General features: G+C 38.9%; 4 protein-coding genes across 6 annotated transcripts; 2 read left to right on the top strand and 2 right to left on the bottom strand.

Moving 5' to 3' along the window:
• The first annotated feature begins 320 nt into the window (after positions 1-320).
• LOC137941792 (uncharacterized) lies at positions 321-1,650 on the top strand. Its single transcript, XM_068787374.1, has one exon. The coding sequence runs from the start codon at positions 539-541 to the stop codon at positions 1,475-1,477; it is 939 nt and encodes a 312-aa protein (XP_068643475.1). The 5' UTR covers positions 321-538; the 3' UTR covers positions 1,478-1,650.
• A 5,049-nt stretch (positions 1,651-6,699) lies between these two features.
• Positions 6,700-11,997, top strand: LOC137941903 (1-deoxy-D-xylulose 5-phosphate reductoisomerase, chloroplastic-like). Of its 2 annotated transcripts, XR_011110448.1 has the most exons (13): positions 6,700-7,004; positions 7,787-7,965; positions 8,207-8,293; positions 8,397-8,522; positions 8,610-8,672; positions 9,402-9,551; positions 9,777-9,844; positions 10,229-10,340; positions 10,445-10,549; positions 10,727-10,848; positions 11,221-11,367; positions 11,577-11,847; positions 11,938-11,997. XR_011110448.1 is itself a non-coding variant. In XM_068787516.1 (12 exons), exons 1-12 carry the CDS (start codon positions 6,920-6,922, stop codon positions 11,755-11,757), a joined length of 1,425 nt encoding a protein of 474 aa, XP_068643617.1. In that variant the 5' UTR covers positions 6,700-6,919; the 3' UTR covers positions 11,758-11,997. The 2 variants fall into 2 exon arrangements, 1 of the variants encoding a protein (XP_068643617.1); XM_068787516.1 differs by having other exon boundaries at positions 11,577-11,997.
• Positions 11,998-12,296: 299 nt separating this feature from the next.
• Positions 12,297-17,989, bottom strand: LOC137941906 (phosphoglucan phosphatase LSF1, chloroplastic-like). Its single transcript, XM_068787519.1, is given in 12 exon segments — positions 12,297-12,468; positions 12,719-12,869; positions 13,447-13,471; positions 13,474-13,534; positions 13,537-13,560; positions 13,720-13,835; positions 14,248-14,459; positions 15,505-15,626; positions 16,295-16,366; positions 16,478-16,642; positions 16,644-16,929; positions 17,924-17,989. Coding segments are annotated over 11 exon segments (1,353 nt in total). The 5' UTR covers position 16,929; positions 17,924-17,989; the 3' UTR covers positions 12,297-12,348.
• A 1,259-nt stretch (positions 17,990-19,248) lies between these two features.
• On the bottom strand, positions 19,249-24,012 carry LOC137941904 (AMSH-like ubiquitin thioesterase 2). 2 transcript variants are annotated; one of them, XM_068787517.1, is made up of 12 exons: positions 23,850-24,012; positions 23,705-23,769; positions 22,503-22,578; positions 22,164-22,286; positions 22,050-22,087; positions 21,623-21,959; positions 21,431-21,520; positions 21,286-21,348; positions 21,115-21,189; positions 20,656-20,718; positions 20,389-20,441; positions 19,249-20,223 (listed from the first exon to the last, which is right to left on the bottom strand). In XM_068787517.1, exons 1-12 carry the CDS (start codon positions 23,940-23,942, stop codon positions 20,049-20,051), a joined length of 1,251 nt encoding a protein of 416 aa, XP_068643618.1. In that variant the 5' UTR covers positions 23,943-24,012; the 3' UTR covers positions 19,249-20,048. The 2 variants fall into 2 exon arrangements, with proteins under 2 accessions (XP_068643618.1, XP_068643619.1); XM_068787518.1 differs by lacking the exons at positions 23,705-23,769; positions 23,850-24,012 and adding an exon at positions 22,949-23,162 and having other exon boundaries at positions 20,041-20,223.
• Positions 24,013-24,187: the final 175 nt, after the last annotated feature.

Here is a 24,187-nt window from a genome sequence, read left to right as displayed (position 1 = left end):
TTTAAAAAGGGCAACACCATTCCCACCCCGCGGGGTGGAAATAGAACCCCGTCCTAGCATTTTTTGGGTCGTATCGAACCCGACCCGATGCCCACCTTGGAACAAAGGCAGGGGGTAAACTTGGAACAAAGGTGATAAGGAGGTTTTTTTAAGCAAAGGTGAAACGGGTGAGTGGGAAGGGATGAAGACCTTCTAGAAAATGGCCCGCAAGCGTGTGAAACCTTGAGCGTCACGGAAAATGAGCCGTCATGGCATCGAGTTCTAAAAATTTTCGCGTCTCGCGAGATCGTTGCGATGCCTTTTTTAACGCGGGGAGATAACACGAATCCCATTTACCTGTGAGCTACAAGCCTACATATCCTCTGTTCGGAACCCAGCTTCCAGTCACAAATAAATAAGACGAAAACGGAGCTCAGGACAACGAAATCGAAGCCATCGAAGCCCGTTTCTCATTCTCTCTCTCTCTCTCTCTCTTTCTCTCTTTCTTTCTTTCTCTCAGAGACGCCATTGAAGGGGAAATCGTGAGGTTTTGCTGAGGATGGTCGACATGCGTGAACGGTTTTCTCATCTATCGAGCTCTCCGAGCTTCAGTGCTTACTCGGCTAATCGACGTGAGGAGATCGCTGCTAGGGTCATCAGCGAGCTCGCTGCTGAGGAGGAATCGGATGAGTTTGGAGTAATCTCGGCAGACCAAGCTGCTGCTTCTTCTTCGTCTTCTCATCAAATAAAAAAAGCCGATGTGGTGAAGGAAGAATCCAAACCTGAAATTCTCGAAGAAGATGGCGAAGATAATGAAAATGACTCAGATTCTGATGACTTCGAGTTTACCTTTGTTGTTCGGGATCCGGATGCGTCGCCGATCTCCGCCGACGAGATCTTCGCTGATGGTCAGATCCGTCCTATGTTTCCTATCTTTAACCGTGATGTCTGGTTCGAGGATTCCAACGACGGAAAGGGCAAGAGTTCCAAGCCGCCAACCGCTGCGGTCTGCGTTCCTCTCCGCAAGCTCTTTATAGATGATCGAGAACATGCGACGTCTTCGTCCGGGGTCGGCGAATTGGAAGCGCTCCCTACCGGGTCATACTGCGTCTGGACTCCCCGGTCTGTTCCGCCGTCACCCGATCGCTGCAAGAAGAGCAACTCCACCGGATCGTCTAAGCGGTGGAGGTTCAGAGATTTGCTTCATCGCAGTAGCAGCGACGGTAAAGAGACCTACCTTTTCTTGTCGCCAATGGCAGCTGGGAAAGACGGGAAGGTAGAAGCCGTGAAAGGGAAAAAGGTTCATGCCGGTGAAGCAAGGAAGGTGAAAACCTCTGAAACGGCCGGGCCGACGGTGTCGGCGCACGAGTTACATTATGTTAGAAACCGTGCGATCAAGGAGGTAGATCGACGGCGGTCGTTTCTGCCTTACAGGCAGGACATCGTGGGGTTTTTCGCGAACGTGAATGGGTTGAGTAGGACTCTCCATCCTTTTTAGATTCCTTCCTCAATGGAAGCTTTTGATTTATTTTTTCTTCCGTGTTTTTTTCCCCCAAACTCTGTAATTGAGTCCAAAATCAAAGCTCGATTGTTAATATATGGTTAATCTCCATTGTCCATACCTATATTTCTCACTTTCTTTCATTTGTAGGTATTTTCGGCTTGTGTAAATTTTCTTTTGTTCCTGTATCTTTTATCTTCTCTTCTCTTATTTCACCTTTTCTGTATTATTTAATGTTTTTTCTTTTGTTTTGAACTTTCATGTCTTGTGGCATATAATTAGATGAAAGAACATCAAAGTTCAAATCACCTGTCCCCTCCATCCCATTTATGAGTGGGGACGCCGGCATGGAGCTGCTGCTTCCCATTGCTGCCCAAATAGTGAATGACCTGGAACTCATTAATGTGGAAATGTCCATTATCCATTGCATCTTCCTCCCTCTCAAAATTCTTTCCTTAGTGGGAAAAGACGGGTTGAAAGTGGGAACTTGAAATCGCTGTGCAGTTGCATTTTCTGTCAATCTATGTTCTATGTAGCTATTGTTTTATTAAAAAATTGGGGACGGAAAAAGCGAAAAGAGCTGGAAATGGAGCTCTTCGTAGGGTTTCACCCCTTCCGCGTATCCGTTGAACAGATCCTTCCTTCTGGACCTCTGGTACCATTTTATTGCTCTTAAAGAGTTCAAATGCGTGGCTGTACATATTCTATTCTGCATAGGAGAATTCAAAGGCATGAAGCTGATTGTTCAAGTCAAGAGTCTCTCCCCCTCGAATATAAAACTCTTGTCGTCTGCTGAGCTACAAACCCTTGGATCCAACTAATCAAATCAGATTGATTACTAATATAAAACTGGGTTGAGTCTGTTCTTGTATTTGTACCTAACGAAAACGATACTTTAGCTCCATCGGCCCCATTTGCTATATCAACCTCTAATTTTCTTCTCGGCCAGAAGCATTCTAACCATGGTTGGCGCCTTTTATCTTGATCTCGTCCAATAAATAAATCCAGAATACAGAAGTGGGGTGGCCGAAGTTTCTCAGAATATGCTCTTTTCTGTAAAATGGGAATGCCCAATCTGGGATTGGAATCGGGAGAAGACTCTTCATGAATCTACGCGACCAGTCAAAAAACCAAGAAAAAGAAAGCTTCGGTTTGAATGAGCAGAGGTGCAGATGAACTTGCTTTTCCAATTTCACACAGTGAAAGAATCTATCATAGGCTTCCGTATTCCAAAGAGAAGCAGATATCCAATGCATCTTCTTCAAAAGAAAATAAGGCGCGTTTTTTTATCAATTTAAGAGTAATTTCGTGTCGTCTTGTAAATGATTGCATCTCCCCCTTTTTGCTGTTAATCCCAAGCACGGCTCTGTCCTTTTCTGGCTAATAGGTGTCTATTCAGTTTTCTCTTATCTGGACCATCAGTGTACAATTGTCTTGTTCTTGATCTCGGGTAACTGAAGATTTCTCAGAAGTTGCCCAATCTGCGGAAATGGAATTGCTTTTCTCTTTGTTCGGAACGGAGAAAGGCTCTTAAAAAAGAATTTACGACCAGTAAGTAAAAAAAATTGAACAACTATGGATTTGAATTAGCAGCAAGAGCATCCGAGAGCGCGAATAAACGTTGCTTTTCCAAGTTTAGACAGTGCAAGAATCTAGCCAGTAAGGCAGATGCGTGATACCTCGTCTTTTCACGAAAAAATTAGGCTACGTTTTCACATAATTTAAGTAATTTTCTGTCGAAAATAATAATTAATTGCACCCAAGCGACGCACTATCTGCTTTTTCAGGCTAATAAAACGTCTTAATAAACGTCTTTTCTCTTGTCTGGGTTCTGAATTCTGAAATCTGAATCTGAACCATTAAATATACAGTTTTGCTCAGAAAGCAGAAAAGAGAAAAGAGGAAACGTAAGCCGAAATTGTTTGTCGTTACCCTCTTCAGTTTCTTAACGGAAATGAGTAGTGACAAGACTGGGGGGGGGGGAAGTGGGAGGCAAAATTCTTTGAAAAGACGGGGAATTCCCCGCCACCGCATGTGGTGTTGGGCCGATTGCAGTACCGTACGCCTATTGCAATGCGAGGAATCAGCTGAAATCGAAGTGTCAAAGATCTATCGGGAAGGGCCCGGAATGGGAAACGAATTGTGTGATCATGGCTGTATAACACAAAAGCAGGAAAAAGGAATCAGTGATGGGAGACCGGAGAGGTCAGGGATGCCGTTGGGAAGTGCATAAAGCCGAAGTATGGGCATTCAGCTGTCTTTCTCTTTCAGCATCGATCACCGGTAGGCGATGGTATTTGTCCGGGCTGCAGATGCAGAAAACCAACCACTCATTCCCTGTCCCCTCTTTATCAGAATGAAGCTGCCCAGCAAATCTCCTTTCTCCTCCCCTCTTTTATTTTCTTATCCGATTTCCTTCCTCCGTCCATTTTTGAATTACCGGGTAAGAACTTCACACTTCTTACTAATAAGACGCTTAGAAATGGAGTAGTTCGTCTCTGCTTTCCTTTTCCGAATCTCAGAACCGATAAACAGAGACCTCAAATGTTGAAGATCTTACATAAAGAGGGCCCGGACTCAGAGTCTGCTGTGTTTTCACTTTTTGAGAGAGAGAAAGAGGACACGGACGGCCAAATACGAAGAAATCTCCGGGGCACCAAACCAAATCGATGTGGGCCATTTATACAGGCGGCAAACTATTTTCCTTAAGAGGCGACAGGGAACGTTCTCCTTTTCTTCTAAGCAACCGAAGCAGAAGGAAAGGGGTTAACCGTGACAGTGAGAAAAAGTGTTGGTGGTGATGTAACGCCGGTGACCGCCACCGTCCACCACCGTCAGACGTTACGACTTCATAAATACTGAACAGGACCTGTCACCGAATCGGGATTCCGGGAATAAAAATTAATCAGGCGACTCAGGCTGTGAATCGCTATCCTTCGATTGGGTGGGTGGAGCTGGATTGATTGATGTGAACCTGAATTTCAGAGATAGAGATTCTACCTAGTTCTTATCAATTAATGGGTAATGCGAGTCGACCGAACTGGACAATCTCTGCAACTGACTAATCAGATCCATTCTGGGTTTTCGTCTTTGCACAATTGCACCCGCACTCGTGAATCCGCTTGTATTAAAATAATTCATTCGGATGATCTTTTGACGCTTTTCAAGAGTGGAAATCGATCGGAAGATGGGAATTATTTGAAAGGCGAGAAGATAAAAAAGAAGTAAATGCATATCTGGAAGTTAGAACAGAATCATGACCGAGTACATCGGCTGGAACTAGTTTTGGGCCCGAATTGAAAGAAACAGGTAGTTCACGCGTGAATCTGGTAATGCCATTTATGGAAGTGATGGGAATATAATTGAGAGCAGGTTGCATTTTGGACATTAATGATACCAAATATTGTTTGAAGAGATTCTCCAATTTGCGTCTCAGTCTGCAAATGAATGAACCTCCCAACCTTATTAATGTAATCGATTAGTAGTCTTAATAAGGTAAGCTCCTTCCTTGACACGGCAAACTTAACAACATCATGAAGTAACCAACAAATTGCAGGACATAGTGTATCCCATACTGGTTCGGTTCATGACCCAGCAAACCTAGTTCGTGGGCTTGATTTGAAACTGCCCCATTGCCATAAATAAACTCAGCACGATCCAGATATCAGTATGTAATTGGGCTCCGTGAGCTGCATGAGATCACCCAGTTTGCCCTTTTAAAGCCCAATTGCCCTACATAATATCCTGTATGGGACAACCCTTAAAACTGTTTTCATCTTATTAAATAAATGATAGGTGTAATTAGGTAAAATTAGCTTAATATCTAACTTGAAATAATTCAATTATTTTTATTTAATTTAGTACTCTTTTAAAGAGTTTTATGAACATTACTACAAATAGTTATATAATATACATTACGTATTACTTGATGTTTGTGTCAGAAGTGGTTCCAGTCCACCTCTCTTGAAAGTAAGTTGGCTTTCCACACTTAAATGACTAGTCTTTTAAGTTGTATTGGTTAACCTTTTGATATGGTATCAGAGTTTGGTATGCCACATTTTGCCTTCGAATCCTGCGAAGAGCGATAAGGGTAGGGTGGGTGTCAGAGGAGGTTTTGATCCACCTCTCTTGAGTAGGTTGGTTTTTCGTACTTAAATAACTAATATTTTAAGTTATATTGATCAGCCTCTTAACAGTTTGATATTTATCGAATTTAAAACACCCATCATGTTTCCATTGCAACCCCCGCATTAAAAACAAAAAAATCGAAAAAAAGACAAAATCATATATGGAAATGTATTATCCAATGTTGTCAAAACCGACCTATCTAGTTGATTGAAACAGGATAAATTAGAAGAAAATTTTTGTCTAGTTGGTTGGATCGGGTCAAGTTCGATAATTTTTTGTAAGAGTTTTGAAAAATATTAGAAATTGAGACCAAACAATTGCATGAAAAACGTTATACTAGTTTACTAAATTATTGATTGTGTTAAAAGCTAATGAAACAAAAAATAATTGAGAAATCAATTTGGTCCAACTTATGGATGAATCCAATGTAACCTGATTAAATAAAAATGGCCATTCCATTAACATGGGTAATAGCTCCTCTTTAATGTTTCTTAGTTTATTTTTTTATAGTTTTTATTTAAAAATATATATTTAATAATAATTAATTAATTAATATAAAAAATAATTAAAAAAAAATTGTCAATTATTTATGACCATGACAACAAGAATTTTGACGTAAAAGGGACATTGGGCACTTGTGCATCACAGTTTTTGACCATCACATCAGTTTGCCATTTTCATACAAAATGAATACCCCATACTTCAATCACCATCTATGTTTACCCTTTATTTTTGCTTTCTCTGACTTGATTGGACCCCTCTATTTGGAGTCACCCTCTGATTTTCACGTGATTCACAGCCGTCCACATTTCACTGTCACAGGTGTTGTGAACGCTTGTTAGCTACCAACTCCTAATTCTTGCTCGACTCGACAAAAGGATCACGAATCACGAGGCACGGCATTACCGGTCGACCCATTCAGGTGGTCCACCGCAAGGACTGCGAGACTACTTGTCTGCCTGTTTAATGCAGACGACAGCTGTTTTTCCTGCTAAGTAACACGATGGCGCCACGTCATCCACTCGGCCCTGTTTTTTTTTTTTGGGGAAGTGGGAGGCACTGACGAACGAACTGTCTCTGACACAAAACAGTAATCGGTTGACACTAAACTATAGGTTATTTGGCGGTTTGTTTGCTTGTAATTTTTGATTTGAGAGAGCTCAGCGGGAAGGTATAAACTCCTTCGGTGCGTCCATCAAACCGCCGATCCCGTTTCTCGTCCCATCTCCCGGGCCTTCTTGATTTCTTGCTTTGTTGCTTTTTTTTTTTCCCGATCAATTATTCCGGCGCCAACAGGAGGGAGAAGACTACATGGCTCTCAAGCTGCACTTGCCTGCGGAAATCGGTGGCGTTTCGTTTATGGATTCCAGCAGAGGAAGCCTACTGAAGCTTAAAGGTTTGATTTCTGCTGTTTTTTTCAGAACCGAGAACATGTTCTCTTTCTTATTTTTTCGTCAGATTCCTTTCCGTAAGGTCGATGTTTTTACTGGAAAGTCATGTTTCTTGTTGCTCTCACGGTTAACTCGCTGTGTACATGCAGTAGCTCTTGTAGTTCCGGTTTTGCCTTATGCTTGATATTTGTTTTCTTAGTTTTAGTCGGTGATTTCAGCTAGTGATTAAGCTTAGCGGCCTGCTGTTGTCAAGAAGTTCGCACATTTGAGCTTGCGGGTTGATCTGTGAGGATGTCATATTTTGCTTTATCACTCAAGTCTGGAACTTCTGAAGCTTAATCTGTTATGTTTCTTACATGGATTCTGGTGGAGAAAATTTCGGAGGTTTTGTCATCTATGTACTTCCTTGTAACGGTTTTATACTTTTCCTTACAACTAGCGCTTTTTCTTAGGGATCCGAAACCTTCTTTTCGCGTTTTTCCTTTTCTAAAAATTGATTCGATTATTTATTTGTTGGTGAGAGTAGATGATTGGTTTTGTCCGACTGTTTTTTGCCTTCGTGAGTTTCCCATCGAATTACCTACATTAGGATGAATAGTTGAAATGCAAATTCTTTTGGCGCGTCTACATAATCGGACAAAGCTTCCTCATTCTTTTGTTTCGATCTTTATTTTTCTTTCTTGTTTGGATCATGTAAATTGCAAAGTGCTAGAGTCTGCTTGATAATCCTGTCACAGATGTGTTTGTTGGTTGAAGAGAATTCGACGTGGTTTCTCTTACTTGATAGGTGGAATTGGCTTGAAGAAAAAGGAGAATGGAACAGTTGTTGTGAGGAGAGCTCGTTGTTCGCTACAGACACCTCCTCCAGCTTGGCCTGGACGAGCTGCTCCTGAACCGGGCAGGAAGGTGTGGGATGGCCCCAGGCCTATTTCTATTGTCGGATCTACTGGTTCCATTGGAACTCAGGTATAGAATCTCCAGAAGCGTGACAAGATGGTACCTCATTTTCTTCCCGCTTTTCCCTGGAAACTTTCAAAGGAGGCTGATTTCCTTTCCTTTTTTGTTTGGTGGGGGGGAGAGAGGAGGGCAGGATGGAAGATCTTCTTCCTTCTGTCTCCTTAAGCTTGAAGGGCAATACTTTGTGAGTCCTTTTCTCAATTGTATTTGTCTTTCTTTCTTAGAAACCTCTGTAATTTTGTTATTTCAGACTCTGGACATCGTAGCTGAGAACCCAGATAAGTTCAGAGTAGTTGCACTAGCAGCAGGTTCGAATGTGACTCTCCTTGCAGATCAGGTGATCAAGTTTCTCTAAATATGATAAGGTAGCAAAGCCGAAGTTTCGCAAGAAACTTTTCAGTGATAGTATAAATAATCAACTACATTACTGTGTTGAATAGGTGAAAACATTCAAGCCAACACTAGTTGCTGTCAGAAATGAGTCATTAGTAGATGAGCTGAAGGAAGCTTTGGCTGGTACTGAGCACAAACCTGAGATAATTCCTGGAGAAGAGGGAGTAACAGAGGTCGACGCTATTGTCTCCACTTACAGTTCTGTGGGTATTATATATCAGTTATTTCAGATTTTCACATATTTGTTGGAAAATTTCCAGGTTGCTCGTCATCCTGAAGCTGTCACTGTTGTCACAGGAATAGTTGGGTGTGCAGGATTGCAGGTAAAGCAAATGACGCTAATTGCTTTCTTGATGTGCTTTCCTAAAAAGCATTTTGACCCAGTAATTGTACTGCAAATCTGCTCTTATGCTAATTCCTTAAGCTGATCTTATGGATTCTGTCACTGACCAGAAAATTTTGAATTTTACTTGCTGATGTACTATGGGGCCCAAAGGAACACATATATGTCTAACAGACGACATTTAGTGTTTGTTATGGAACAGCGATTTTTCTCACAATGTTGTTCTAGATAACTGGATGTCAAATGGAGCACTGACGAATGTAACAGTGGTTTGCTTCCTGTGCTTTGCAACAACTTGGGAGTTACTCTCTTTGACTCTTTTTTTTTCTTTTGCAACTGATATCTAATATTATGAAGAAAACAAAAGGAACAAATGAGAAGGGAAACAGAAATTCACTTGGGTTGCTTCTACAATGACTCATCTTATGGAAAAAAATGCTGTTATCGAAGTTGAAATTTATGTTTCAGTGCCCACGTATACAGCTAAAGTGGTGTATGAAAGTCTCTTGTGAAAGAGTGTCAACTGCACGTGCAAATTACTCTGTTGTTTTATCTTGTTTTACAGAAGCATTTTTTCTTTTTTCTTATTTTTTTTTAGATATTGATAAATAAGTTATATGCTTCATCTTTGGAATAGTAGAGCAAATTGGGAAAAAAATGTACTAGTGTCCCTTGATGATTTTTGTTTTTTTGTTTTTTTAATTTCTAGCCTACAGTGGCTGCAATTGAGGCAGGAAAAGATATTGCATTGGCCAATAAGGAAACCTTAATTGCAGGAGGTCCCTTTGTGCTTCCTCTTGCTCACAAGCATAATGTAAAGATACTCCCTGCTGATTCAGAACATTCGGCCATATTCCAGGTACTTCATTTGGCTTCAGTTTTTCACAGATTTTTTTATCTTTGAAGCCTTAATGGTTCACTCCTTTTTTTTTTTTTTTTTTTTTTGAAAACGATGCGAATATTATAAAGAAAGATGGTTCACTTCATTGTTCTTATTGTTGTTTATGATAATACTCTGTGGCTCTTGATTGAAAGATATCAACTGTGTTCTTTTAATAAATTTGAGTGAGTTTTTGTTGTTCAGTGTATCCAAGGCTTACCAGAAGGTGCACTTCGACGCATTATTTTGACTGCTTCTGGAGGTGCCTTCAGGTGAAAATTTTGTAGTTCTCTTAGTAATTTCTGGTGCGTTATCTATTATATATCCCTGGGTCTGATTTGCCCTTCTACTACATGAGCAGGAAGTAAAATATGATTTTTTTTGTGTTTTAGACATGTATGTGTTCAGGTTTCTGATATCTTAACAAAGCTTTATGCCACTTTTTCCCCCTAAATTGAACGGTTGATGAAATTGCTCCTCTGTCATTCTATCCAAGGCTCCAACTTACATTTTGGAAGTTATTCTCAACATTTGATTCTTGTTAATGTGCTTTTCCTCATTTTGGATAAAATTTTGCTGCTAAAGGGGGGTAAAATAAATTAAATTTTGGAGTAATTGATCTGTTTCATGGTACTCTGCTTATGCTAATACCATAGGGATTGGCCCGTTGAAAAATTAAAAGAAGTGAAAGTAGCTGATGCTCTGAAACATCCAAACTGGAGTATGGGGAGAAAGATCACAGTAGACTCTGCTACACTCTTTAACAAGGCATGATGCTATATATTCTCATCTATTATTTTTGGACTTCTGAGTTTATTTATCTCTTTAAACATCATTGGGTCAGACGTCTGAATTTCTGGTTTGCTTAACAGGGTCTGGAAGTTATTGAAGCCCACTACCTGTTTGGGGCTGAATATGATGATATAGATATTGTGATTCATCCGCAGTCTATCGTACATTCGATGGTTGAGACACAGGTTTTGAAATGTCTTATTTCACTGCCTTGTTACACTGTGAACATCTTCTTTTTCATTTGCTGATAATTTCGAGCTTTTAACTTGTTTTTCTTCCTTCAGGGAATTTGTTTAAAGCCGAGCCTGAGATTTAGTATCCTAATTTTATGTTTTGTTTCCTTTTTCTTCAAAAATTTCCAGGATTCATCAGTGCTAGCCCAACTTGGATGGCCTGATATGCGATTGCCCATCCTTTATACATTATCTTGGCCAGACAGAATTCATTGTTCTGAAGTAACCTGGCCTCGACTTGATCTTTGCAAGTAAAGATTTTTTTACTTTCTATCTTTTCAAAGTAACTCACGTTTCTAATCTTCAATAAAGTAATCAATTGCTTCCTGCTTGCGATAAATCTAAGTCTTTTTAGAGCCATACCAGCTGAAGCTACGTGGCTACCGTTGATTCAAAAGTCGTTGCTACTGCTAGTCGACATATTAAAATGGCCAACTTCAGTTTGCTTAGTTCTTTGTTTTATAATGTTAAAGTTCTTCCCTAGTCGCTTTCTGCTTTAGGGTTAAGTTGAGTGAAAATTTGGTTCCAAACAACGAAAAAACATCGTTGACTCAGAAAACTTAATATCTTTTATATGTTTGTTACTGTTTTTGGCAATAGTACTGAAAGGATGTGCAATGCAGGCTGGGTTCATTGACGTTTAAAGCCCCTGATAATGTGAAATACCCATCCATGGAACTTGCTTATGCTGCTGGGCGAGCTGGAGGTACCATGACCGGAGTTCTCAGCGCTGCCAACGAGAAGGCAGTGGAAATGTTTCTTGATGAAAAGTGAGTTACCCTTGGGTCCTCAGCCTCATATTTTTTTATTTTTTTTATAAAATTTTTTTAAAGGAGGCGGGGCTCTAGTTGTACTCTTTGTTAGTGCTTCAGTCTTTGCATTTCTTGTAAAAGTGCAAGCACTCGGTGGTAGATTGAAAGTGTGGAGGCTTCTTATGCAAAACTATGTTACAACTGATACTACTGTTTTTTTGCTTTAGAATAAGCTACTTGGATATTTTCAAAGTCGTGGAGGTTACATGCGACAAGCATATGCAAGAGTTGGTGACCAAACCTTCCCTTGACGAGATCATACATTATGATTTGTGGGCCCGGGATTATGCGGCAAATGTGCAGTCATCAGCTGGTTTGAGCCCGAGCCCGTGCCCTGTTGCTGCGTGAGCGGTCCGGGATGCAGCCTAAAACGGGATGGCACCTGGAACAATAAGTATTTGGCGTTTCGTGTCCCATTGGACACTCTTTTCCACTGAGGTACGCTGAGCATTCTAAGAAACTGTATCATATACGCGTATCAAGTAAACAGACGAAGCTTATGTAATGCTTCCCTTGCTGTTAATGTAGGTGTTCGAGGAAACGAGATGTGAAATCCAAAACGGTTATATGATTTGTGCTTTTGATTAAGCCCTCTTCAATTGCAAAATTGTCGTTTTATAGTTCATGGGTAGGTGGTACAATTAGCTCTCTAGATATTTCCACAAAAAACTCAACGTGTAGTCTTGAGTTTGTTTGTTATTCAGCTGAGATATTTGCATTCAAATGATATACATTGGTACGACCAAAGGCTGTAGAATTAAAATTTAGACTGATGTAATGAAAGCTCGTTTACTAAATTAAATGCAGAATCCAATGGCGGTATCTGTCGAGCACAGTTTGACCAGTTTCCATAACCTGTGACCAATTTACACCAGTATACAAAAGACATCAAGTTATATAAAGAGGCAATGCACAGGACAAAAGATAGAGGTGGGGTGGTTAGTTGAGGGCGAATCTGATGGGGCAAATAGAAAAGGCCACACGCCGAGCAGCAAAAGCCAACATAAACCTTTCATCGTCAGTCAATTGCCTTTCAATTACTTTAACAACAGTTGGATCCTGCATTTAACGTTCCAGAGGCAATAAAATCATTAAAAACTTGTTGCTACTAAATCGAGTTTTCATGCGAACGCTCATTCCATTTATTTTATCTAGGTCTACTACCGAAATTGGACAGCCATAACATGTTTGAAGAAAAAGTAAGAGCAGTAAATACCAAAGACTGAAGATAATACGGTGGCGATGACTGAGAATAATGACATTTGGAGGGATTCTTTCCTCGAGACTCGCGAATAAAAAGAATCTTTACCTTAATCTGTTGATGCGTAGGGACTGAAGATCTTATGCGGGCAATGTCTCCCACTCTAATGACGTTATTAATGTGCCCACGTTCATCAGTTTCAGTTGGTAATGATGTTGAGTGTTTCCACTGACCACCAACTATAAATTTGTAATAGTATCTACAAAATAGTGAACCACATTAGCGATAGGATACCCCACTATGTAGTCTAATAAGACGAGAACCACATTCTGCGTGCATTTTTATAAAGCCCACTGAAAGCACTCAACTAAGATTAAAGACACCAGACCAATGAATTGCCCCCACGAGCCTACAAGATGCGCGGTGGCCATGTCCAATTTTTTTAGTTCATGTTGACCTATACAAACCACGCAAAGGTGGCACACATCCTTCAATGTAAAAAGACCAAGTGATGTCCAATTCTGTGAGGTGCTAAAATGATTGTGACCACTCATTCGTTATGTCAAATTATAAGACAACTTTCCTCTGCATATAATATGTGAATTACCTAATCTATGCTTGGTTTTATACATGAAAAAGAACAATAAAATCATCAAATTGCTTATTTCAACTGTGTTATGTTATCCACATGAATGATTGTCTTCAATTATTTTATTAAGAAAATAGAAAAATAAATTTTGCTACTGGCGTTTTATGTTTTATGACAAATGTGATCTATGTAACGCTTTCCTACTATAAACTTCTTTTATTTACCAGATAGGAGGAATGTAACTTACTTTCCTTGAGGAAGTCTCAGTTCGACTTATATTTTGGTCCACCCTTATGAACAGCCCTAATTGTCTCCTTCCAATTTCCTGTGAAGTCTCTCCAATCAAGTGCACCTCTTCACCCTAACGAAAATACCATATATGAATGAAAAAAGTTAATACTAAGAGAGAAATTTGAACATGCTCCTGAAACGGATGGAAGTTTTATCAAATTGAACTTTTAAAAACTAGGTATAGCTAATAGTAACAATCTAAAACATTAAGAAGGAAATTCAAACTTGCCTCCCTGCACCCATGATTCCACACAAAGTTCACAGCATGAGTTGGAGGACCATCGTGCCATCCGTTTTCTACCATAGCAATAAGGTCACATGTTGCCCACACAATTGCTGGTCTGTAAAGGAAAACAAACGGGAGAATGTTATTTTTTTTATAGACATGATGAGTGAAAAAGACTCTCAACAATAAAAAGAACATAAGAATACACTACAATTAGAAGTGGATAACACGTAATCAGAGATCACCAAGGAAAGGATTTTATATTTTAAATATCATTTCAAGTCAAGAAAGAAACTCAAGTAACAATGATTTTTTAATGCAAAAACTAGGCACAGTTATTAGTTTATAATGATGTGTTTAAGAATTATTTTTTTATTCAAATAGCTGACTTTTCATGTTGCTACTATCCAAGTAAACCAGATCTTCATTTTCAAATACGAGTCAATATCAATTCATCTTACACACAATGTGATCATTTGCACATAGCTAGAGCTTTCGGTAAGAATTGTAACTAAGTCAGAGTGTCTAAGTTTTTGTTGAAACCTGTCAGACCGGTGACAAAATTGTAAGCCACATGAAGGGCTGTATCCTGTATCCAGTGTAAATAGGCAATAACACAAGCTGGGGATCTATCAAACCCAGTTGTACAAGTCACAAAGACTCGCAGGTTCTTTCTAAGCATCCTCAACAAAAGCCCCACAGAGAAAGGAAGTTTCTTCCTCAAATCAATAGAATCCACTTCCCTGCAAAGACACTGTGAACATTAGAGCATTTTACCAATAAGGCAGCCTAAAACAGTTTGACTTTATCAACATTTTAAGAGCCAAAAAATGGATAAGCTGACCATAGAGGTGGAAAATAATTAATAAAACAAGGATGATCCTGTGACACAAAATTCAGAGTTTCAGATCCTGTCTTGAGTACCTTTGCATTCTACAACAGATGGATCCAGATCATAAATCAAAGTGATACAATCACAAAGTTGGATTTAACTGGAATAATGTATATGATTTTTCAAATGTATTACTAGGAATTATTACATAATCTCTACCTCTAAACCTCAAACTTTTAAAATAGGTACGGGACTAAGATGACACTGTCTTTGCTCCTTTGGGGATGATACAACTAACCCAACATTTATGCTATCGCAACAAACACCTAGTTCAAAATCTGTCAAAAAGAGTCCCTTCACATGTGATATAACCAGACTCGAAGTAGTACAGTCAGCTGTAACTCACTTGATCAGTATAACCACATCAAGTTATCTTCGTGGTGGTCAGAATGGTCACTGCCTAGTATGTTGTTCCTTTACTTTTGGAAGATTCACCTGAAGCAGGCCAGTCAGTAAAGGTAGCAGTGCCCTTAGTTCTAAAAGACTCAAACTAAAGTAGGCCCTTCAGCAGATATCTTAGATCGTCTGTAAATTATAGTTTTCATGGGGACAGCCAATGCCTCACAGAAACTGCAGATATGTTAGGAGAAACAAGTTTGTGCTTCACTTGCATCAAACTTTATGTGAGACAACGCTAAATGCAAACACTTAAGTTGAACTCATGGGCTTGAGTTTTAATAGTCTATTTAACTTCTAATTCCTTTACTTGTAGAAAATTTAATTGCTTTCATCTACTTCGATTATTTTCACGTTTTTGAAGGAATCAAAAGTTGGCAATCCATGGGAGAAAGGGCTTCTTCTTTCCTCAAGAAGGTGATAAACAGATCCAGCAATCAGGCAGGTTCTTAGCTTATGACCTAGCATTCTGATGTTTTGGTGAAACACATAATAATTACCTGAGAGGATAGTTGACTATGAGAATATTATACCGGTGACAAGCCTCATTGATAGATTCAGAATTAATTCCCCAATTTGCACGTTCACTTTCACTCTGGAAATTGAGAATAGCAGTGATCCCCTGAGGCAGAGATGGCTGAATTGTTAATTTTTTCACAAGAAAAGTTTCTGAAAAAATCACATTAAATAAGGAGATAGAGTAGTAGTAATGGTCATAAGTTTTGTGAATAGGACAAGAACCTAATCATCATCACAAAAACACAATAACAGAGGTGGTGACAATTGGCCTCAAGTTTGTATAAAAAATTGTAAATTGCAGTTGTGGAGTATGTTGAGAATTCCCATCTTATTTTCATGCTTAGCTTCCACCCTAAGCTCCATCCTAAGCTCCATCCTATACTTAAACAGATATGACCATCTTGCAGGTCCTATGTTCTTGGCTGGTATGAAGAATTCATAATAAGTTGACAGCAAACTCTATACAAATACTCTTACCTGCCCACATTTCTAACCACCATCCACCTCAGGTAGGAAGAAAAATAGCGGCCTTCATGTTCACAACAAGAGAGACATACTGCTGCAAATGTTGCACATTCTTGAGTGGACCTAGACTCAAGACCACACAGTTTTGATTATGTAGACGTGCCTAAAGTAATGAGATTATCTCTCTCTTTAAGATGTATGACAACATAGAAGTACGACTAGCATTCACAACCAGAGGGATCCTATCATGTCTATATTAATGAAGGATTATGATGTAGAGTATGAAGTAGAAATACAACCACATACCAAATTCTCTGACAAAGTCTGCACATCTGCATCTTTTTGTATACAAGACCCTACAAATATTTGCTCAGTGATCTATCAGACAAAAAAAAACAGAGGTAGGGGAGTCAATAAAATAGGTGATAACGAAAATTATTATGATCACTCTTACAAGACATTTTTAGTGAATACAGAAATAATATTTACCTTACTGTACCGCAATCCAAGGGCATGGTTATAATAAAGCTCGCCTTTAGATCGATCCAGGGCTTTGATATACTCTTCTAAGGGAAAGCTCCCATAAGTCCAATTTGCATCTTCAGAGAAAATGCCAACAAGTGGACTCACTGGTTTAGTGAAAGAATCCCCAAAATTGTGTTTGAGAAATTGTCTCTCCATTTTGCCTATTTAAAAAGCTCCACCCTTGTGGTTTTAGGATCCTTGGAGAAAATACAATAAACCCCGACTTTCCACTGGACTCAGAAGATGGTTGCATATTTGAGGCCAGTAAAGTAGCATTCCAAGTGGCCAGTGGAACTCTGCCTCTATTGAATAAATTATCATAATCCCCCATAAGAGGTAAGTGCTGGATAGGGAAAGGAGTGACAGGCCTCTCAAGGACTAGGCTGAAGGAACCTGTTTTCTCCTTCAGCAGCATCCTGAAAATGTCAATTGACAATATTAATTTTTAATTAACAGAGGACTATCTACTAATCAAACTTAAAATTCATGCCCAAGAAAGAATAGCTGTTGGGAGCAACTAAGTTGGTAAAGAGTATCTTAGTTGCCAAGTCCAGTAAATTTTTTCAGATGACAACATACAGTTTCTACTACTTTGTGTGCATCAGAGAAAGACCTCCGGCTATTTACTTATTTATGTTTAGGATTCTGCTTTTCAGTTAATACAATAGCTTTTTTATGTACTGCATGATATTCTCAATTTTTTCCAGTTACGGGTCCAAGCAGCTAAATATAAGAAAAAGCCCTTCTGATTTACCTAGTTCCCTTTTGCTTCAAGAAAATATTGATTCATGTGTGCTTCAGAGACCTCTGCTCATTTATTTAAATATATTTTTAGTGGCTTCTGCTTTTCAGTTAATTCAACAGCTTATTATGTACTGCGTAATATTCTCAGGTTTTTCCAGTTGAGGGTCAAAGCAGCTAAAAATCGGAGAAAATGCTCTTCTGATTTACCTAGTTCCTATTTGCTTCAAAGTAAACATTGATCCAAGGAACTTAACTAGCTCTCGAACTGTAAAAAGCTAGCATAAAATGCTTCTTCCTGGATTAGTTCCAAGGTCAGAGGGATAAGAGGGGACCCACTTTCTCTTGTTTATAGCATGGAAATAATTGGATGAAGTCCATAATGGCTAAATTCACCTATACTAGATATTGCAGTAAAAGTGAAATTCAATAAAAAAACACAGGCATAATAAAAGTTGAAAAAAATGATTTTGTTGGAAATTTAAGAGCTTCAGCCTTAGAACAACAATGTGCTCTCTTCTGACTAAAGGATTTAGAAGAAAAAGAAGAAGAAAAGTGATGCATTTAACTTCCTACCATGCTACAAATTACCCACTAGTTAAGATAAATCTCATACTGTGTATCGCCGAAGTCCTGAATGTCAATAAATTCACTGCCTGACATACTTGCCTTTTTTAACGTGTCTCCCACCATAATTATTCTCGACTTTTCTGCATTGCCCTACAAAAGAAGTTTGATGCATGAACAAATGGAGAAGTTCAGACTCAGAAGCTCAGACCTGCAATAAAAAACTCATCGGAGAGAATTTTAGAAAATGCCAAGTAGCTACCATGTCATTTCCACCATAAAAAAAACAAGTGTCGTATATATACAGCTAATTTCATTAATTTAAAATGTGGATCATTTGAGTCAGTAGAGTAGGATGGTATAGAAAATGTTCAAGACGAATGAGCCATAGGATCAAAGATTCCAGTGAATTCAGGATAATGACTGAGAAGAGCCATAGGCTAAACAGTGAAACCAGTTTACAGACATAATAGGCATGGAACAACAAGCATCCAGATCACTTCAAGCCAGGGGTGTAGGCAGGAAGGGTCAATACAATGTAATGCCCCTCCCCATTGGTATAATCTGTCCCACCACAAAAATTTCTGGCTCTGACGTTGCTTCAAGCATCCTTTGTAAGTAAAGAAATAACTGTGTAGAATCTATTATAAAAGGCAATGCTACACCAGGGACTTGTCTGCAAACTTCCGTAAGATTTAGCAAATAGATCCATCCACCGTCACAGTGCCTAACTCAACTGCTAATTAAGAAAATATTCACCAGACAGGTTCTCATTTTTTGAGGAAATTATGCATGTTTCAGAAACTTGTTAGTACTAAGGAAGACTTTATACTTCTTTGCATCCTACCCAAAGGAAAGACCTTCCCAGCAGATCTTAGGTGGCTGTCACATTTAATCTAGTATTTTATACTTACATCTCTATCATGCAATGAAGTCTTTTTAAATGCTGACCTTGGAAGAAATGGAAGAGAAACAGCTTGAAGTCTGTAAGGTGCTCATAACTACATCTTACTCATCCAAGAATACAAACAGTAACTAGAATGTTCTCTTTAACAGAGTAGACCTGCTAAAAAATTCGTCATAATCTAGTTGTTTAGAAACCTTTTTCACTAGAAAGAGGATACAGCTGCAGTGGTCGTTTTTACAACTGACGTGCCCTTGGTGTAACACACTCACTGAATGACCCAGGTTATACAGATGCGAATGTAGTTCTCCAAATCAATGTATCAGAAGGAGGGGAACATAAGGAAGTTGCTTAATACACTATTATTTCCAATAAATTAATGTTAAAAGAATATGGATCTTCAGAGAGCAGAGAAAAAGATCACAAGAAATAATTCAACTCAACTATAACATACAGCTGACAGAATACCAAACAGACGAACAAATTAGAGATAGTGCAGTTCAAACAGTTGAAGGATAAAAAGATTCTCACTTACTCCCCTCTTCAGAGCATGTACGAAGATCTTCCCATCCACGGAAAGTGCGAAGCGAATCCCCAGCGGTTTCTCAAAAGTCACCATATACTCATTGAGATTCATCGTCGTCAACGAACCCGTCTCAGGACTCGCCATTGCATAAACCCGCGTAATTCGAGAGCCGGTGACACGGCGACTTTCTCTGGTAAGTCTAAGCACATGTCGGGGGAATCGATCGACTGAAGCCAAACTTGAGCCCTTGAATTGCTGCAGCAATGGATTGGTGCGAGCAGACACAACGAAAATGGAGGAAGTAGAAGAAGATCCATGGAAATCTCTGAATTTAGGAGATTGGGGAAGAAGTGACATGGAGGATAGAATTCAAATTTTTTTTGCTCTGCTGATTCTGGACTGTAACAATTAACAGATCGCTCGATCGTTTATTCATCAATGAGGTTTTATTTGCTTGAAATCGTATCTTGACATGGACGTAAGGATCTTTCCTTTCGTTTGGTCTTTTCTTTTTCCGGTAATCAAATTAGAGACATTTTTCTTTTAATTTTGTCTGCATGGGGAACGGAAAGTTGGAATTCCTGGAAAACTGAAGGAGACGAGCCACGCCACAGCATGTGAGCTCTGCCTATCTGAACTCAAATCTCAACAAAAACTCCAGGCATTAAAAATACTTTTTTTTTCCAATACGTAATAAAGTATTAATACGCTGATATGAAGTTATGAAGAACACATAATACACAAGTGCTCTATGGATAAACACCTAAATACCGTGTCAAACTATAAAAACATGTAAATCAACGTAGATCAATAATTTCAAACCGAAGGTTCGAGTTCATGTAGACGTCGGAGCATTCCTCATAGATGGGGCTTCCGTCAGCTGGTTCTCTGTGAGGATGAAAACCTCTCTCTTGGCACTCTTTCAGTGTAGAGATCCCCGTGGGGTCGGTCAATCGAAAAATTCCACTAGTCCTAACAAATTTGACAAGAAGATTCATTGCGTCAAAGCAAGATTAATGTTGTTAAATACTACAATATTAAAAATGTGGATAAGAGTTTTCATCACAGAGAGCCAAATAATAAAGAGCTCTTGTGAAAAAGATATGCATTACAATCAGGTATTTCCATTGCTCCTACCTTGTAGTGTCTGTGGGAGCCATGACGATTGCAACCGCCTCTGGCAGCATCACCTAGAATACAAGTTACAAGGTAAAATTATAGTTTTGATTCCAAGGTGAATTATATTCAGGTATCTTCATGTCAAATACTATACATGTATTAAAAGGTCATGTTATTCTTTTAACGGGATTGGGGTTCTCAAGTTCAAAAGTTGTCAGTCGAACAGCACCATCACAACCCCTATTAGAAATAAATATATAAAAAAAAAACATGTTTAGGAGATACCTGATAGGAGTAGTGAGTGTGTAAGTCAATAGATGACATAAAGCAAGTTTGAGAAGGGTGCGTCTGAAGAGAAAAAACAAAAATAACAAAGAAAATCAATAGGAAGGCCAATAATAGAATAAGTTCCAAGATGGAAGTTTTTAAGTTTTCAGTATTTGAAACTGTCAGCAGGTAGTTCTTGGAGTTTGTTCGAAACTGAGTTTATGTCTCTTACAGCACCTCATTTAATTGGAACCTTTTTACTCCAATCGAGCAAAAGATCAAATGAGTGATCTATCTTGACATACTTCCTTAGTAGAAGTGTTATCTATCATATAATATGCATTATAACTGACTTGAAAAGAAAAAAAAGAAAAAGATGCACCCTAAAATGTCAAACCATGACAGCCTATAATCATCACGAGCTACTGAATCAGAAATGGCTTTTCATCCAGAGAAAATATCTTAAGGAAAACCCACATGGATCCATCCAACAGGGAAAAGGTTTTGTTCATCCTGTATGGCATAAATCTCCTCCTCATTCAGGGTTTGGCACTGCCAGATGAGAGAAGACCTGTCATCAGTTTCTAATTCAAGCATTGATAACATAGAAATCAAGTAAGATAATCTAGTTTCCAGTCGTCAACTCACTGAGTTAGAAGTTGATTCCTGCTTAGGAATAATCAGGGTGGTCACATAAAAAGTCCCATTCCTCTGTGTGGTTTGAGAAAAACTATTAACGTTTTGAACCTCAAAACACCTAGGAACAGATTCAAAGAAAATGGACAGAGCGTACAAGGTTAGCACCAAGGACCCCACATGTCTCCAGATCCTTGTCAGTGTTTTCTCTAGCAAGTTCAAGAAAATCCTCCATCAACCTGGCCGACTGACAAAAATTGTATGTCATCTTGAACCACATACTTTTCAATGATTAATGAAGCCAAAATGCACCAAAAATTGAACAAAAAGTTTATTATTCAGCACTTACTATGTGTACATCAAGCATGGCCTTGGTTGCTGAGGAATCATGAACCAATGATTTTGATGATTTAAGATGCCTCTGTCCCCAATGCCCAACATTAACAAGTGAACCATAGGCGCCCTCAGGAAGACTATGGATGCAAGAAACACTAGGAGTTGGACGACAATCTATATCACAACCTCTGGATGATGTCAAGTGGGTTGAAGAAGGGGATCCAGAAGATGAACAATCAGGTCCAGCATCAGCCATGACAACAGATGCCAAGCCAGTCTCCTCACCGTAAACAATGCTTTGGTCATTGTTACTTTTAACCATATACATATGATTGGGTATCCATTCCTGCCTGAAGTACAAATAGGTAAAGCATAAGGCAACATAGTCTAAAGTATGAAATATGAAGTTGCACCACTCTAAACATCAAATTACATGCTACCTTGGCCCTTTGTCTTCTCCACTGATGTAGCATTTGACCTGCAAAAGTGTAGTTATAGTCAAGTTGAGCATGTTACTTGACAAGTAAATGGAAAATCTAAAAGATGGTTTTTACCTGATTCCCACCATTGGATCGTGAATCTTCCATCTCATCCTCTACATTTCTGCTTATGCCAAAAAAAATTGCTCGTATTAAAGGCTTCAACTCTTTTAATTCTTTAACAAACTCCTCCAATATCTGAATAAAACAAAATAGTTAGTACTAGAGACAGTATCTTACTGCTCACCACTGCCTAAACTTTTCTACAGTTGACTTATAGCTGAAACAAGAAATACTTCTCTGAATGTGTAACACAACTACTGCATAAGAATAAATTATAATCAGAACTGCTTGCATGCCGATGATATTTCTCATGTCATGGAAAAACCAGGCTAAAGGGTCCTGACAGGTTACCTTCTTGTGATGAAGTTTTTCAGTTGTTGAGTATGTCAGGTAACTTGGATGCTGAGATGTAACTTCTGACATTAATCTGCAGAGCGGTTCAATAAAAGAATATTATTAGTGTTAAAAAATATTTAGAATAAAATATTGAAAATACAAAAAAAAAAAAAAATCAAGAAAAGGCTCTGAAGCAATTCCTTTGAGAGGTAATGTATATAAACTTCTTTTCAGGTTTAAGAAGAAAGTCCATAGACACCATAAGTCTACCAACTGGTTCCAAATTCCAACTTAAAAAAAAATAAAAATTGAAGCCACAATTCTAATCTCAACAAAGGTGAAGATGTATGGACGAAAGATTTTCGAGTACTATATAGTTATTCACGTCTCCACTACTCTCACAATTTCACGCCCTAAAAGTCAATTGCAAAGGAACGTCTGGATCAACATCGCCATCCCACCTGGAGGTCGATGCCTCTTCCTCATTGCATAAGAAAGGATATGCATATATTAGGGTACACCTGACTCCTTCAGTCTTCTATGTCTAGATCAACCTAACTCTCCCAACACCAGAATGGAACCTGTGTACAAGCACGCTTTTGTTTCCAACTTGAACTAGCAGGCACTTTCTTGCTTGACGACTTCCTGAACTTACAGCTACCTACAAAGCAAAATGGATTTTAATAAACGAATCTTAGGAGAGTCTCAGAAGTACTGTTTCTCTCAGATGTTTTCCCTGAAGTAACTGTCTCAGCTAAAAAGACGGTCTTGATTTACAGTTCGCCTCAGCTGCCCAAGCTCAACCCGAGGATTCAATCTATTCAGTGCATGCTGGAACTCTCAGAACTCCGCTGTTCCAGACAACCATAAGAGATGACATTTTTCATGGGGGTGGGTTCCTTACAGTTGTGTTCAAATCGAAGATTATAAAAGCAAAACAAATGTGCAATTTATACAAATTATGAAATTTTGATCAATAAAACCGTTTGCAATCTTACTCAGACAATTACATCATTAGAAACTCGATATACAAAAAATCAAAATTAGGAGAAACAACAACAAAACTCAGAGTAAACTAATAACAGTAAACTGCACCAATATTTATAGAAAGAAAATAAATGCTTTAAGAAAGAAAACGAAGAAATAAACAAGCTCAATATATCTAATATTCAGAAAAGCAGAACGAGAAAAAATTAATGCTTGGTCGAAACACGTACTTCACATATCTTTCCAGTATTACATACAGAGCAAAAATGTTCTTCTCCTCTCTGCACTCTTTCGCCTGCGAAGAAGCCACCGGGAAAATTTAATTACGAGAGAGAGAGAGAGAGAGAGAGAGAAAGAGAGAGAGGGAGAGAGAACCTGTTCGATAAATAGGTTGGACAATCTGAAGTAGACCGAGAGAGGGAAGGGGCTGGTAGTTTCCGACCGCTTAGAATTCACAGAGAAATCCATATGAACTTGAATTTCAACTCACAACCTTAATCCCGTCCCCCTGTTCGAACCATGTATGTTCGTTTCTTCCAGTTTAAAAAAACCACTTCGGATTAACATGGAAGTTAAGAAAAGCCACCAAGCGAAGGAAAAGGGTCAAGTTGGTCGTTCGCGGGGCACTTCAAATCTATTGGCCTCACTAAATATCTTTCTTTCGTATCAGAGTCTGACAGTGACGGACCGGTTTAGACTCTGGCGGCACAAAT

This window comes from Aristolochia californica, unplaced genomic scaffold (genome assembly GCF_029961685.1).
Source record: "Aristolochia californica isolate CCGP_79_NKW_82.1479 unplaced genomic scaffold, dmAriCali1.0.hap1 SCAF_9, whole genome shotgun sequence".
Taxonomy (NCBI): domain Eukaryota; kingdom Viridiplantae; phylum Streptophyta; class Magnoliopsida; order Piperales; family Aristolochiaceae; genus Aristolochia; species Aristolochia californica.
Note: the sequence above shows the minus strand (reverse complement) of the source record. Positions and strands in the feature narration are given on the sequence as shown.

Excerpts from the sequence above, each read along its gene's own strand:
- LOC137941792 (XM_068787374.1), top strand. The coding sequence starts at position 539 with ATGGTCGACATGCGTGAACGGTTTTCTCATCTATCGAGCTCTCCGAGC.
- LOC137941903 (XM_068787516.1), top strand. The coding sequence starts at position 6,920 with ATGGCTCTCAAGCTGCACTTGCCTGCGGAAATCGGTGGCGTTTCGTTT. Across the intron at positions 7,005-7,786 it reads AAGCCTACTGAAGCTTAAAG|GTGGAATTGGCTTGAAGAAA; the intron begins GTTTGATTTCTG and ends CTTACTTGATAG. Across the intron at positions 10,341-10,444 it reads CTGCTACACTCTTTAACAAG|GGTCTGGAAGTTATTGAAGC; the intron begins GCATGATGCTAT and ends TTTGCTTAACAG.
- LOC137941904 (XM_068787517.1), bottom strand. The coding sequence starts at position 23,942 with ATGGATTTCTCTGTGAATTCTAAGCGGTCGGAAACTACCAGCCCCTTC. Across the intron at positions 22,088-22,163 it reads GATCCAATGGTGGGAATCAG|GTCAAATGCTACATCAGTGG; the intron begins GTAAAAACCATC and ends ACACTTTTGCAG. Across the intron at positions 20,719-21,114 it reads TCCCTGTTGGATGGATCCAT|ACGCACCCTTCTCAAACTTG; the intron begins GTGGGTTTTCCT and ends TTTTCTCTTCAG.